The sequence below is a fragment of the Giraffa tippelskirchi genome, chromosome 2 (assembly GCF_054371585.1).
Source record: "Giraffa tippelskirchi isolate mGirTip1 chromosome 2, T2T-mGirTip1v1.2.pri, whole genome shotgun sequence".
Lineage (NCBI taxonomy): Eukaryota > Metazoa > Chordata > Mammalia > Artiodactyla > Giraffidae > Giraffa > Giraffa tippelskirchi.
Window position 1 is genome coordinate 49321823 of NC_137276.1, and position 16238 is coordinate 49338060.

Below are 16238 nucleotides of genomic sequence, written 5' to 3' on the forward strand. Positions count from 1 at the left end.
CTTAGATGAAGATCTTTGAGATTCATCTGTATTGTTGAGTGTATCAGTAGCTTATTCCACTATATGCACTGTTTGTCTGTTCGCTGTTATAGACATTGCTATTTAATATTTTCTTTGAGGTCCTGAAATCAAATACCAGTAATTGGGGGAAAAAAATTCTTAAAATCTTTTCCTTCTTAATAGAAAATGTTGTATTATAGCTGTAAGAGTAAATTAAAATCTTTTTCTTGTCATGTTATTTTATGGTTGATGACTTTTCCTTTTTCAAGGAACTTGGATATCTTCTTACTTGAAGTAGATAATACACATTTTTATTGGCTAATTTCTTGTAGCCAAGATGCTTGGTGATAATTTATGTGACATGAAATATTTTTCAGGAAGCTCTTTGGCAGAGTGTTAATTTTTAAAAACTTTCTTCAATGATGAGGAAATTTAGAAGGTTTATAGTAATAATCTGGCACAATGTTTTTCAGACTTAATATGCCTTCAGTAAAAAATCTTGAGGTGTATATTGCAATTATAAATGGTTTTTTATAAATTCTATATTAATTTAATATTTTATAATCAAATAGAAATTTAAAAGGATGAGATACCATAGTTCTTTCTGTGTAACTAATGGATTGTCTTATGCCTACCCCACAGGTAAAGTGCTGCCTATTCAGACAGTTAGGGTTAAGGAGAAGAAAGAAATGGCAACCCACTTCAGTATTCTTGCCTAGAGAAAATCGTGGACAGAGGAGCCTTGCAGGCTTCAATCCATAGGTCCACAAAGAGTCGGACATGACTGAAGCGATCTAGTGTATAGCATTCAGACAGTTAAAATTACACCAGTAGATGGCACACTAGTTTGACCTCCATCTTTTTTCATTATTGCTCTCTTCCCCAGGGAACCTTTTTAGATAGTTTTTCCCTAATTCCTCTCCTAATGGAATCTTAATGCTTATACATTATATATCTGTATATGTAGTATGACCCTATTAAAGACCAAAAATCACTGTATTATTAATATTTCCTTTTTTTTAATCCCCAAGATCCAATTTTTGTCCATTTGAATTATATTGCTTCTGTTTAGAGTACATGTTTTAGAGTAATTATGTTTTCCCCTCTATTACTTGACCTTTCTAATCTCGGTTTTCTTAAGTGAATACTAAAAATTAGTATGCATTCTGTTTGTTCATAACTGCTGATATGGAGTAGCTAATGGTGGAAGAAACTTGTCCAACATTAAGAAATATACTGGAAATAATTCATAAAGGAGACAGGCTATTCCTAGATAATTCACTTTACTGTATCATAACATTTTATTTATGCTTTTTCCGTAGGATGCTATTCTGAAGTACAATGTGGCATATTCTAAGAAATGGGACTTTACAGCTTTGATTGATTTCTGGGATAAGGTAAAAGTATGCTTATTTCTTAAACTATGAAACTAATATAATATCTCTAATGAAGAAGTTTGAAAAAAATGCACATAATTCTGTCATAGTAACACCATTATCATCCTCTATTTTTATCAGAAATATTTCCTGTTACTTTTGTGCAGCTAATTTTTAATTTTGCTTTAGTCTCTCGTTATATGCATTTCCTGTTGTATTATTATACCATTTTCAGTATTATCAAATGATTGCATAATATTTCATGCCTAGATTTTGAGAATTTAATGATTCCCATATCCTCAAACACCTAGGTTGCATCGATTTTACTTTGTTCTCAGTTTCAGTGTAGTAATATCTTTATATATGTATGTATATAAATGTATACATATATGTATACATATATGTATGTATATAAATACATATATATATATATACACAAATCTGATGTTGTTTCTTTAGGTGATTCCCAGAAATTAAATGGCTAGGTCAAAAGCCACAACTTTTATGGCCTGGGATTTATGCTATAAAATCATTTTTCCCAAAGGAGTCTGTAGCAATTTAGTATGCTCTCAGCAAGGTGAAGAATACCACTCTGATAGTACTATTAGAAGAATGGGTTTCATCCATTTTGAAAAACTGGCAGTATATATGTGTGTGTGTGTATATTTTTTTTTATTAACTTTTGTTTGATATGATAGATTCACAGGAAATTATAAAGAAATGTACAGGGAAGGTCTCATGCACTCTTTATTCTGTCTTCCCCAATGTTGATTGCTTAAGTAAGTATAATTCAGTATCAAAACTAGGAAACTGACACAAGACCTTATTTAGAGTTTACTAGTTATACTCATTCGTGTATGTAGTTATGCCTTAAACTGGATACAGTTGTTAATTTTGATAGGAAGTAATGTTTATATTTGATGCCTTGTGATGGCAATAAAACATGCCATGGATTAAAATACCTCTGTCACTTTGATATGAGGTAAGGAAGTGATTTTTTCCTCTCTTCTTAATCAGTCTACTCAGACAGGACCTTGTTTCCCTTTTATCTGGTGACCTTGCCCAGAAGCAGCCCTGTAAGAGTAATATGTAGCAAGTTTTGGTGTGTTTAGTGTAGATCATAAAGTGAGGTGATTACTAGGTGCTGATGATAGTTTTATAGTTGTCTAGAGAGAGGAGTTATTACATTTTTGACCTTCTAGGTTTTATTTACTTTGTAAACCTGTGGGAGGGTTGGGGGAGTCCTCACAATTGTACCAAATATTCCTTTCTTACTGTTTTCTCTAAATTTTCTCTCTATTTTTGTAGTTACATGTTGATATAAAAGCATATTTAAAATATTTAATGATATAAAGCTATGTTACACAAATTTATCATTTTTAGTCTTAATGGTTACATAATATTCCATCAAATGATGTATCATTTACTTAGCCATTCCAATATTAGAGATTTAAGGAATTCTCTTTGTGTAAAGCATGTCTAGATATTAAGGCTCTTCTCTATGACTGCTATTCTGCCATTGTCAGTGTACTTAACAGTAGATCTTGGATGTTTAAAACTGTTGTGTGTTTTTCTGTCCTTCAAATCTCCAAATATAGTAATATAGAACTTTACCATATCACAGCCCACAGGGATAACATTGCTCAGCATTGCAGGGTTTAGTGAGAAGTTAAGTATGAGACAATTAGACATATATGTGGGTGGAATTGGAGGAGTGAAAGGAGATCTTTAGTGCAAGGGAAACAGGTGTTTGGCTAGGTTTTAAATTATAAATGAATTATATTTGCTTTTCATTATCTATGTCCACATTTTGGAGTAAGAATGCTTCTTTAAAAAGGGCTCTTAAGTGTTACTAATTAACAGTATTTAGGAATTCTTTACTTAAATGTCACACTCAACTCTGAATGGCTTATTTTGCAAGGAAAAAAATGAAGTTTAAATTTAACATCATATCAGTTTTAATATTTTACACTTAAGTTTATTTGGGGGCTGTTAACATTTATCTTGTTAAAACCTTGCTTTGGCTAGTTCTATAAGGAATAGGTTTTTTAAATTCATGCTACCTTAGAACAGGAGGTGTTAATATAAACAGTCATTAGTGTGATTCCATGTTACAGTTATTACTTAAATGCTAGTATTTAGTGTAAGAAATAAGAGACCCAGAATCATGGTAATCCTGCTGTGTGAGCACCCTTATTTAGGATGAAAGGGAGAAGCATTGACTAAGCTTTTTTTATTTTTTCAGAGACCAGGCAAGATTACAGAAATCAATCTGTTATTTTGTAATTTATAATTAAGTATCTGGGTGCTACTGAGTTGCAATGGCCGTTATTTAGTGGTTTTTTGCATCTTGAATGCTAATATTGGTCTTCCTGCCAGCTGTTGGAAATGCTGGGAAAAAATAATCTGTGTTTTATGGCCCTCCTGTGTGGTGTTTCACAAAATTAAATTCAAGCACTTCTATAATTTGTATTCTAAATGGATTGATACACTTATTGCTGGCGTTTTTCACAGCAAAGTATAGCAAAATGTCCTATATATTAAGAAAGTTTCTGTATTAATGTGTTTTGTGTTCGTGCTTAGTCGCTCAGTCGTGTCCGATTCTTTGTGACCCCATGGACACAGCCTGCCAGGCTCCTCTGTCTATGAGGATTCTCCAGGCAAGACTACTAGAGTGGATTCCCATGTCCTCCTCCAGGGGATCTTCCCAACCCAGGGATTGAACCCAGGTCTTCCGCTTTGCAGGAAGCTTTTTTACCATCTGAGCTACCAGAGAAGCCCATTAAGCATTTTAGAGGTATTTTAAATACTTCCACCTCACATAAACTGTGGCACTATTTCTTTTTGTTCTCAGTGAGTTAGCTTGTGAAATTCACATAGCATGTTAACGTAGTAGTGATTGAAGAGGGGTGTGGAGGTGGGGTATTTTAAGAGAGCTTGCTTCTGTTTTTGTGATCCTGGTTTCTATTTCTGGACCTGGATGGTACTTAAAAAAAGTATGTTTGCCTTATAATCATTCATTAGGCCATCCATATTTGATATGTTCTGTGTACTTTTTCGGAGAAGGTAATGGCACCCCACTCCAGTACTCTTGCCTGGAAAATCCCATGGATGGAGGAGTCTGGTGGGCTACAGTCCATGGGGTAGGTAAGAGTCGGACACGACTGAGCGACTTCACTTTCACTTTTCACTTTCATGCATTGGAGAAGGAAATGGCAACCCACTCCAGTGTTCTTGCCTGGAGAATCCCAGGGACAGTGGAGCCTGGTGGGCTGCCGTCTATGGGGTCACACAGAGTCGGACACGACTGAGGTGACTTAGCAGCAGCAGCAGCAGTGTACTTTTTGAACATATATTTCACTGTAAATCTAAATGTCAATTCAAAATAAAGAAGTTTAATTCTAAAATTGGTTTGTATAGTAAATTTTTTCAGTAAGTGGAATAGTTGTTGAAAGGAAACCTAAGGTTTTAGTGACTATTTCATCTTCTTTTCCACTTTTAGTTTTATGTCTGGAATAGAAAAGATAGGAATGAATAGGCCTCTTATTTCCTCACTTGTGTTAAGTTCAATTCAGTTGCTCAGTCATGTCCAACTCTTTGGGACCCCATGAACCACAGCACGCCAGGCCTTCCTGTCCATCACCAACTCCCAGAGTCCACCCAAACCCATGTCCATCGAGTCGGTGATGCCATCCAGCCATCTTATCCTCTGTCGTCCCCTTCTCCTCCCTCCCTCAATCTTTCCCAGCATCAGGGTCTTTTCAAATGAGTCAGCTCTTCGCATCAGGTGGCCAAAGTATTGGAGCTTCAGCTTCAACATCAGTCCTTCCAATGAACACCCAGGGCTGATCTCCTTTAGGATAAACTGGTTGGATCTCCTTGCAGTCCAAGGGATTCTCAAGAGTCTTCTCCAACACCACAGTTCAAAAGCATCAATTCCTCGGCGCTCAGCTTTCTTTATAGTCCCAACTCGCGCATCCATACATGACTACTGGAAAAACCATCTAGACGGACCTTTGTTGACAAAGTAATGTCTCTGCTTTTTAATATGCTATCTAGTTTGATCATAACTTTCCTTCCAAGGAGTAAGAGTCTTTTAATTTCATGGCTGCAGTCACCATCTGCAGTGATTTTGGAGCCCAGAAAAATAAAGTCAGCCACTATTTCCACTTTTTCCCCATCTGTTTGCCATGAAGTGGTGGGACCAGATGCCATGATCTTAGTTTTCTGAATGTTGAGTTTTAAGCCAACTTTTTCACTCTCCTCTTTCACTTTCATCAAGAGGCTCTTTAGTTCTTCTTCACTTTCTGCCATAAGGGTGGTGTCATCTGCATATCTGAGGTTATTGATATTTCTCTCAGCAGTCTTGATTCCAGCTTGTGCTTCCTCCAGCCCAGCATTTCTCATGATGTTCTCTGCATATAAGTTAAATAAGCAGGGTGAAAATATACAGCCTTGACGTATTCTTTTTCCTGTTTGGAACCAGTCTGTTGTTCCATGTCCAGTTCTAACTGTTGCTTCCTGACCTGCAGACAGGTTTCTCAAGAGGCAGGTCAGGTGGTCTGGTAGTCCCATCTCTTTCAGAATTTTGCACAGTTTATTGTGATCCACACAGTCAAAGGCTTTGACATAGTCAATAAAGCAGAAATAGATGTTTTTCTGGAACTCTCTTGCTTTTTCGATGATCCAGCAGATGTTGGCAATTTGATCTCTGGTTCCTCTGCCTTTTCTAAAATCAGCTTGAACGTCTGGAAGTTCACGGTTCACTTATTGCTGAAGTGTTAGTTTATCCAGAAAGCCTGCCATAAATAATGAAATCGGGTTGGGGTGGGGTGCTGTTGTTTTTGTCTTTTTACATCTGTGGCTGCTAAAGGTGGAGAATCAGAGGTAAGAGTTTCGGAATGAGAGGACATTTAAAAGTTAGAGAATGGAAAAATTTAAAGTTGAAAGGTTTTGTTGTTGTGATTAGGCTAGTAATATATTCCTCTTTGGAAGCTACAGTTTTTTTACTTAATAAATACAGCATGAAGTCTGTATCTTAAGTAATACCTACACAGTAAATTTTTTATGTCAACTTCGTAATTGTGTGACTCTTGCCTTTGCTAGAGTTATTCAAATACTGAGTTTGTGTTGTCCTGTGTGCTGGTATCCTCTGACTTGTCAGGGGAAGATTGCATAAAACCTCTTTCCTGTAAATGAGTGTGTTTAAGTCTATCAGTAATGAACTTAAGCGTTCTTGCTTATATGTTACTTAATGTTAAAAGGTAAATGGATGTAATATTGAGTTTTGGAGGATACACACTAAGTATGCCTAAGTCACCTTTTCCTTCAGAGTTCTTTATGTGTAGTTTTACATTTAAAAAACAAGTGCATCAGAATTCTTTGTCCCAAAAATTGAGACGTGTGCTGTTTAACTAAAATGACATCTTTGACCTAGACTTTAAAAATTATGATTATTGACAGAACAACAATAGAGACTCAGAGAAAACAAATACAAGCTTCTGTTAAAATGGATTACCAAAAAAGTCATCTCACATTTATAAAGTAATGGCTAGAAGGAATTGTTTTGACTCATCTTTTTTATGTGATAAAAAAGTTAAAATATAATATATTGAAAACATTAGACATAAATCTTAGTGTAAGTCTCCTGTCATTTAACAGGATAAAACACAATAGTTGTATTTTTATGCATCACTTGGGCATCGTGTGCGTTCATATGTAAGTGGTGTCTTTCAGACTTCCTGGCCTTCTGGTGCATGCCATACTATTATGGACAGCTTACCTAAGTAACAGCTATATCAAATGTACTTAGTACTTATTTGTATATTAAAAATTTTAGAGCAAAAATATTAGAGGATTTTGTTTTGTTTTGTTTTTTCTCTCTCCATTCCCTTACTCCTACCCAGTCCCCCCACCAGAATCTCTATAAACATCTATAAACATTTTATGGAACATTATTAACTAATTTTTAGACTAGTTTTGGAAAAGCTGAGGTAAGGCACCAGGTTGTTAACCACTGTTTCAAATCAGAACAAATTTCTTAAACCAAGAACCATCAAAAAAATTGTGGCCTTTCACAATAACCATTTTTTTTTCTTTTTAAAGTAATGTAGAAGTAAGCTTCTGAATGTATATAATAAACATATTACTCCTTAGCTTTCAGTTCTAAATGGAATTCTTCTTAGCTAATTTATTTTTGGACCTTTCTTCAAAGCTTAAAAGATTTAAAGTGTCCTTGTTACATTTGTCATAAAGAGCCGTTAGCAAATTCCTAATCAAATGAAAGCAGCCTTGAATATTTCACAAGACTACAGCTAATATCTTTATTCATCTAGCTTTCGAACCTCTGATTTGGAGTTCAGTGGAAATTTAACCTTTTTGGACTTCTTCCCTTAGTGACTCACAGTCCCTAGAATCAATAAAGTCTGCATTGCTTTACAACTTGACTTGATTTAATTCATGAGGACTGTAGGAGCCAAAAGAGAGCTAAATAGGGCAACAAAATATTAAATTTTAGATTATTATGAAATATGTGGACTTTCCCCTTGGTTTGGTTATTGTATACTTTTGGGTTGGAGTATATGTTGAGGGTCTCATTCATGATTTATTTTGAATAGTGCACATCTCATGGAACTAATTGCTCCAGTTGGAACTGTGCACCTTGCTTTATAAACTTGCTGAGTCGTTATGGATAATCAGTCTTGGTTGAGCCTTCCGTGCCCTGGATCATTGAAACAATGATCACAGTGTTTGTGAAACATTGTCGTATTTATGTGTGTGGAGACAAGGAGGATGGAAATTATAGGCATCTAAAAGTGAAAATTTCTTTAGCAGAATTCCTCCTGTATTCTAATAATGGAATTAATCTAGTACATTAATGTCCTGTAACTCCAACCTTACCTACTTTGTTCAAATAGTTATGGAAGCCATTGCTTTTAAATGTTGCTGTGTCATTGATTTCATGATCCAGAAATCTGCTCTGTTGGAGGAGTGATGATAATTTCATGTTCTAATCTCTTCCATGATTTGTATCTCTATCAACCAGCTCTGAGGTGAGTTTTTGTTTTTTATGCAATTTGACATAATACCTTGATGTATAATCATAGTCATATTCCTGTTAGATGGCTTCTCATCTTATGCTTCTGCTCATAAAAATAAATTCTGTGTTCCTTTTGGTTAAGCTCCTGATAACACATGTAAGATCTCATATTTAACACTAAAAGGATTTTTGTAGTATATATTATCTGAAGATAAAAACAGTAAAAAGAAATAAAAGCAGTGTAAAGCTGGCTTTCAAATTTATGTACTGTTTGCACGTGTAGCCTATATAAACAATGCAGTAAAGTCGGTAGTAAAGAACTAAACAGGTCCATTGTCCCTGTGATGCAGGGAGTGGTACAGTATACCATTAGTGCCATGGTAGCTATGTGGTGGCTACATCTCCAGAGGATGGAGCCAATAATTCTTTCTGTATTTTACTTTTGTTACTAATTGTGAAAAGTACTTACCCATCATGTATTGCTATGGTAATGACAAGTAATGATTAACTTTATGGGGCAGTCAGATTCTAAGCTATTTGAGCAATTATTCTTTACAATGTTAAAGAAATTTTTAGTAAACTGGGTGGCATAGTACCTTGTTGCCTCTGTTGCTCTTTGATTACCTGGAAAGCACTAGAAAAAGACATTTTCTGCAAGAACCATTTCCAGCACAGTGAAATATGGAATATTTTCGAATGGACTACCAAGCTATGCTATTGGTCTAATCCACCTTAGCCCTGGGATGCCCAACTCAGAAATAGAGCGTCTTAACCCATTCAGATTGTTGTAACAGAACAGACTGGGTGGATGATTTGTTTCTCATAGTTCTGGAGGCTGGTGAGTGCAAGATCAAGGTGTTGGCAGATTCAGTGTCTGGTGAGGACCTGCTTCGTGATTCATTGATGGCTGTCTTCTTGCTGTGTCCTCACAAGGTTTCCCTGGTGGCTCAGATGGTAAAGCATCTGCCTACAATGCAGGAGACCCGGGTTCGATCCCTGGGTCGTGAAGATTCCCTGGAGAAGGAAATGACAACCCACTCCAGTACTCTTGCCTGGAAAATCCCATGGACGGAGGAGCCTGGTAGGCTACAGTCCTTGGGGTTGCAAAGAATTGGACATGACTGAGCAACTTCACACACACAAGGTAGAAGGAATAAGAGAGCTCCCTGAGGTCTCTTTTTATTAGGCACTAAATCCCATTTAAGATGGCTTCACCATCATCATCTAATCACCCCAAGGCCTCAGCTCAGCTCCGAATTACTACCACATTGGAGGAACAGATTTCAACATATGCATTTTGGGTAGACAAAACATTCTACCTGTAGAACCAGGGCATCTTCTTCCACTGGAAGTGGAATGTTACTTCAGCTTACTGGGTTAAGCAGCTGTATACACAGCCTCTTTTCCTCATAGTTGACTTTTGTCTCCCTTTTTAACCCTTTCCTTTTTCCTGGCCTGCTGCTTAAGCTGCAGACCATTTCAGCTTCACTTCACATGCAAATTCTTATCCATTCCAGGCTTAGCCTTATCTCCTCCTAGAATTAACCCTTCTACAAGGTTCACCTTGTAGATAATCTCCTCTGTTTGATTCAGTATCCTACTAGGTTATCTGCAGTGAAGACAGTGGTGCTGCTTATTATTAAGAGCTTTACTGTGTACCAAGTACAGTATAAGCAATATGTTTTATTTCATTTGATTTTCACAAATACCCCATTATATAGACACTGTATTTTACAAATGAACAACTGAAAACCAAGGATTAGAGAGTATTGTTAGAGAGTAATTATTAGAGAGTAATTTGTTCAAGTGATGAAGCCAGGATTTCAACCTGGGTGCCACTCATTCCAGAATCTATATGTACTCCAGTCTATATAACCACTACAATTTGTTGTGGTAGTTCTCATCTGTGAGTGATTCTGCTTCCTGGGGGACCTTTGGTAAGATCTGGAGACATTTTTGGTTCTCACAGCTGAAGGAAGGTTCTACTGGCTTCTGGTGGGTAGAGGGCATAGATGCCACTAAACATCCTACAGTGAACATGATACTCCCCAAAACAAAGAATTATCTGGCCCAAAAGGTCAGTAGTGCCAAGATAAGAAACCCTGCTCTGAAGTGGTTCTCAAGGTGTGACCCCTGAATCAGCAGCAACAGCATCACTTGGGAACTTGATAGAGATAGAAATTCTCCTTCCTTACCCTGAACTTTCTGAATTAGAAATTCTGAAGTTGAGGCCCACTCATCTTTGCTTTCACAACCCACAGCTAATTCTGATATGAAGGTTTGAGAGCTACTGCTCTACTCCAGCATCATTCTTAAACCTCTCTCCTTGGGTAGTGCCTGTTCTTTAACTCAACCTTTTACATTGGCTGAAGGAGCTTTCCTTATTGGTGGTTTTTCCTTCTTACGTGGGACTTGCTAGAATGAAGAGGAGTTGTTTTTCCCCTCAGCCCCGTTACTGATTCCTATCCAGTGTTGAATTGTCTGGCCCTGACCTAGATCTGTGTAAACCCAGGCTCATAACTTACAGAGCTGGGCTGAGGTGGATCTCATCTGTGCCCTAAGCTGTATGCCATCAGAACTAGCCTCTGAATTGGTACCTAGAGAGGAACATACCGCCCACACCTTAGGTCAACTGGAAATGGTTAGATTAAGGAACAGAACTGTCTTGGAAACCAATTAACCAAATTAAGAGAGGCCTAAGAAGTTCAAAGATTTGAATCATAGGTAGAAAGAAGAGAAAAATCTTCTTAAAAAAAAAAAAAGTGGCTTTACTGGCTTGTGGCCTTAGATCTGGCATTATTTAAAAGCACTGACTTAGGAATGGTCCCTACCAATACCCAACTGCCTTTGTTCCTTAGAATTCTTTGCCATCTATTATATCCCCTCTTCCCATTTTTATTTGTTCATTTTTGGCACCTCTTTTCCTCTCAGCCCTATTATCTGACATCAACTTGGGCAACTTCGTTTGGTAATCACATTCGTAACCTATACACTAATCTGACTCAAGTCTCTGTGAGACCCTCTATTGTCTTAACCCATGATCACACACTGTATCTCATTGTGCCCTGGGCCAGTTCCTTCTCTAGCATCACTAATTCTGCATTTCTTTCCTACCATAGCCTCCTAGTTTTCTACTCACTTATTCCTATAGCACTGTTCTTAAGGCTATTGCTTGCATCTCTTTTGTTCTGGGCCAGTTTGCCAGGTTGTGTTGTTCTGATACTTTTAAATAAAGGGTTGAATGAGCAAAGTTTGCTACATGTTATATCCTCTTACTGGGAATAGTTCTGAGGAGTCATACAGTAGAGAAACCTGCTTAGTTTTAGTTAACTAATTATTTTCCCCAAACTTACTTATAAGCAAAATGCCTTTCTGTGTTAGTGGCTTATTATTTCCCTTGTAGCTTGTGTCCCATGGAACACACCTAGTAAAACGGTTGTAATCTACTGACTCTCTCCTGCCTTCCTATCTTTTCCTGCCCAGCGTGGTACCTGGACAGTTGACCCTTGAACAACCTGGGTTTGAACTACATGGGTCCACTTACACATGGATTTTTTTTCAATAGTAAATACTACAGTACTGCACGATCCACAGTTGGTTGAATCTGACAACATTTAGTAGTAGGGGCTGAGGAGAAAAAACAACTCCTCCTCTTCATTCTAACAAGTTCTATTTGAGAAGGAAAAATTGCCAATAGGAAAAGCTCCTTCAGGCAAGGTAAAAAAGCTGAGGGACAGGTACTATTTCAGAACCATGGATAAGGGGGAACCATGGATACACAGTTCTGTTCAGTTCAGTCACTCGGTCGTGTCTGACTGTTTGCAACCCCATGGACTGCCAACACGCCAGGCTTCCCTGTCCATCACCAACTCCCGGAGCTTGCTCAAACTCAAGTCCATCGAGTCGGGGATGCCATCCAACCATCTCATCCTCTGTCGTCCCCTTCTCTCTCCTTCAGTCTTTCCCAGCATCAGGGTCTTTTCCAATGAGTCAGTTCTTCACGTCAGGTGGCTAAAGTATTGGAGTTTCAGCTTCAACACCAGTCCTTCCAATGAATATTTAGGACTGATTTCCTTTAGGATGGACTGGTTTGATCTCCTTGCAGTCCAAGGGACTCTCAAGAGTCTTCTCCAGCATCATAGTTCAAAAGCACCAATTCTTTGGTGCTCAGCTTTCTTTATAGTCCAACTCTCACATCCATACATGACTACTGGAAAAACCATAGCTTTGACTAGATGGACCTTTGTTGGCAATGCTGTCTAGGTTGGTCACAACTTTCTTTCCAAGGAGCAAGCATCTTTTAATTTCATGGCTCAGTCACCATCTGCAGTGATTTTGGAGCCCCCAAAAATAAAAAAAATGAAGTCTCTCACTGTTTCCATTGTTTCCCCATCTATTTGCCATGAAGTGATGGGACCAGATGCCATGATCTTAAGTTTTCTGAATGTTGAGTTTTAAGCCAACTTTTTCACTCTCCTCTTTCACTTTCATCAAGAGGCTCTTTAGTTCTTCTTCACTTTCTGCCATAAGGGTGGTGTCATCTGCATATCTGAGGTTACTGACATTTTTCCCGGCAATCTTGATTCCAGCTTGTGCTTCATCCATTCCAGCATTTCTCATGATGTACTCTGCATATAAGTTAAACAAGCAGGGTGACAATAGACAGCCTTGACGTACTCCTTTTCCTATTTTGAACCAGTCTGTTGTTCCATGTCCAGTTCTAACTGTTGCTTCTTGACCTGCAAACAGATTTCTCAGGAAGCAGGACAGGTGGTCTGGTATTCCCATCTCTTTCTCTGATAGCTCAGTTGGATACACAGCACCAAGTATAAATTATATGCATGTTTTCGACTATGCAGAGGGTTGGCACTCCTAACTGCTGCGTTGTTCAAGGGTCAAATGTAGTGTTCTTTTAAAATCTAGTTCCTCCCTCACCTTTGGTTTCTGCTAGTTTCCAACTCTGGTAGCATCCAGTTACCTGTTTCTTTTGCTCTTGACAAATAGAGGGTTTTACTTTAAAAAAGTAAAGAAGGGAAGGAGAAATGCAGGAAATAAATCATAAATCTTATTAATGGGCCTTACTGAGACTTTACATTATTGAATCTTAACTTGGCCTTTGGTTCTTTGTACCATCTTTTATGTATTTCCTCTTTACTCTGTGGTTCTGAATATTTTTGTTGTTCTGATCTTGACCCATGTGCTCCTATCTACCTGCTCTTACTTCACACCTCACTGAGAGATCTGAGACCATCTAAAAGGTAGAATCTTTCATTTTCTTCATTTTGGGTTTTCAGAATTCTTCATTCATTTTTTTTCTTGATATTCAAAGGAAAAGCCAGTCTTATTTTGTTCCTCAAATTTAGCAGGTCCAGAACAGAATTATACTTTAGAAACACTTGTCACTGATTCTTTTCTGGCCTCATCCTTTTCCCCTGATGCTTGGTTAACGCTTGCTTGTCTCTTAGTGTTCAGGATAGCTGTCACTTCTGTTATTGACTTTTTACTTGTCCATCTCCCATACCTTTCCTTGAAGGAGGCTGTGATTTGTTCTTTGTTATGCCCCGGTCACTTAACGTAGTGCCAAGAGCTTTAAATACCACTTAATGCTTGGCACACTCAAAGCTTTTTTATCTTAAGCTCCTTCTCTCTGTCCACTTCTTCTATTAAGACATAATTTATTTCCTAAATACCCCTTGAGACTCACCTCTCTTTCTGTTACACTCGTCTGATCCATGCTGTCATCATGACTCAGATGGTATATTGCAGCAGTCATCCAGCTGACCCTTCTGTCCAGTGGTGTTCCCTTCAAATCCATCCTTTATGCTGCTCACACACAGTGAGCTATCTGAAGCATGTATCTTCAGACCCTATGTGGCACCTCATCTATTCTCAGTTCTATTGGATGATATTTATGATATTCCGTGGCCTTGCCTCTCCCCATTTCTCCAGCATCATTTCTTGCTACGTTCCTGCTCCAAATCTGATATTCTAATGACTCCTACTTGCTTATAGTTCTCTGGCATACAGTTGTCTTGCTTTTAATCCATCCTTCCAGACAGAGCTCAGTCTTCATCTCCTCTGGAAACTCTTTTCTGTCCTCCCAGCCTCTCCTAAAAACTCTGTTCTGTGCTCATAGTAGTACCTGTGCCTACCTCCATGCACTTGCTACATAATACATGATCTGTCTATAAAATGTGTGCATCCTTCATGAAGCTGGCATTTTCCAGAGCATTTTAGTGTTTTCTAGCTTATGGCTGATGCTCAGTTAATGTTTCTTAAACTTAACTTCAGTGTATTTAAGGAAAACACACAGGTGTGGATCTTAAGCCATAGTCTTTTATTGAAAAGATTTAGAAACTACTTGTGTAAAGTGATAGTTGACCATTTGAGATTGGCAGTTGGTAGAGAGAAAAAGTGAGGCATGTACATATAACCCTTATTTCTGTTTATATGGGATTTTTACCGAAAAATGTAGTAAGTTTCTAGAGGACAGAGACCTTGAATTGCATTGTCTACTTTTGTGTTTATTCCTCACAGTGCACAATATGTTGTCTTGGGTAAAGTGGACACTCAATATATGCTTGAACTAAATGTCAACATACTGCTAACAATATAACTTAACTTTAGTTAACTGTAAAGTAGAGGCTGGATCAGCTAGTCTGTTTTCTTTGTTGGATTCCTGAGCGCAGCTAATCCACAGTTCAGGATTCTCTGTATATAAGAAAAGAATGAATGTCCTAGATAACATTCATTAGGTTGAGTCTAGATTAAGACTTAAGCTAGAGTCTAGCTTGAGTTGAGCCTGAGCTCATAATCTATTTCATTTGTTGTAACTAAATGCTATATCAGTTGTCACATGTCTTCAGTTTTTATAGACTATAAAGCCAAAAGTTAAAGAATATTTTTCCATTTTCAAATTCATCTGTATTTTCAAATGAATTGCAGTTACCAGAAAGTAACCCAATGTAATGGATTAAAATTAGGAGCATTTAAAATCCCACAGACAAATAGGTGCAGGTTTAGTTGTATGTATTTTCACCATCCAGCTGTATATGTGTTTGGAAACTTTGACTCTTCCTTGCATTGCTCTGGTGAGTATTTCATTGGAGTGGAGTAGCAAGTAGGACTAGACCTGTGTTGTCCAAACAATAGCCAATAGCTATTATGACTATAATAATAAAACAGTCATAGTATATGACTGTTTTAAGTGAAAATTAATTGAAGTGAAATAAAATTTGAAATGCAGTTGCTCAGTCACACTAGGCACATTTCAAATGCTCAATCAGCACATGTGGCTGGTTGCTACTGTCTTGGACAGTGCTCTGTTCTGCCCTGGACTAGATTTATCTTGTAGGTTTCTTCTGCCTCTGACATCTTACTAGTCCTGCTAGCTATAAGCTACTACTGGTCAGATCTCCTTATAGGAAGCTCCAGAGATTACCCAACATTCTTTGATCACATTTTGAATTTTTTCTAGATTGGACGTTATTGAAATAATTGAGTTGTTGAGTAGAACTTGGTCAGTCTCTTAAAAGGATGTTTTCTTTGTAATGGCATTTGTGCTTTTTTTTTTTTTCCCCTCCCCAAAGTCTGCCACCAGGGGGTGCCCTCAAGCCTTTTGGAGAAATATGTTTCAGCCTTATTAATAAGAGTGAAGTTTGAAGTATAACCTGTGTGTGTGCTTAGTTGTTCAGTCGTGTCCGACTCTTTGTGACCTTTTGGACTGTAGCCCACCAGGCTCCTTTGACCATGCGGTTTTTTAGGCAAGGATACTGGAGTAGGTTGCCTTTTCCTCCTGCAGCTCTTGCATTGGAGATGGATTC

General features: G+C 37.7%; 1 protein-coding gene across 5 annotated transcripts in view; it reads left to right on the forward strand.

Annotated features, from left to right (window-relative positions):
- PARG (poly(ADP-ribose) glycohydrolase) overlaps positions 1 to 16238 on the forward strand; it is a 123400-nt gene that overhangs the window by 24358 nt on the left and 82804 nt on the right. For all 5 annotated transcript variants that reach the window (XR_014074267.1, XM_081561240.1, XM_081561256.1 and 2 more), the window contains one exon: positions 1323 to 1397. Coding sequence is in view for 4 of the 5 variants with exons in the window: in XM_081561240.1 (XP_081417366.1) it covers positions 1323 to 1397 (75 nt within the window). In the remaining variant the exon portion in view is untranslated. The remainder of the gene's footprint in view (positions 1 to 1322; positions 1398 to 16238) is intronic.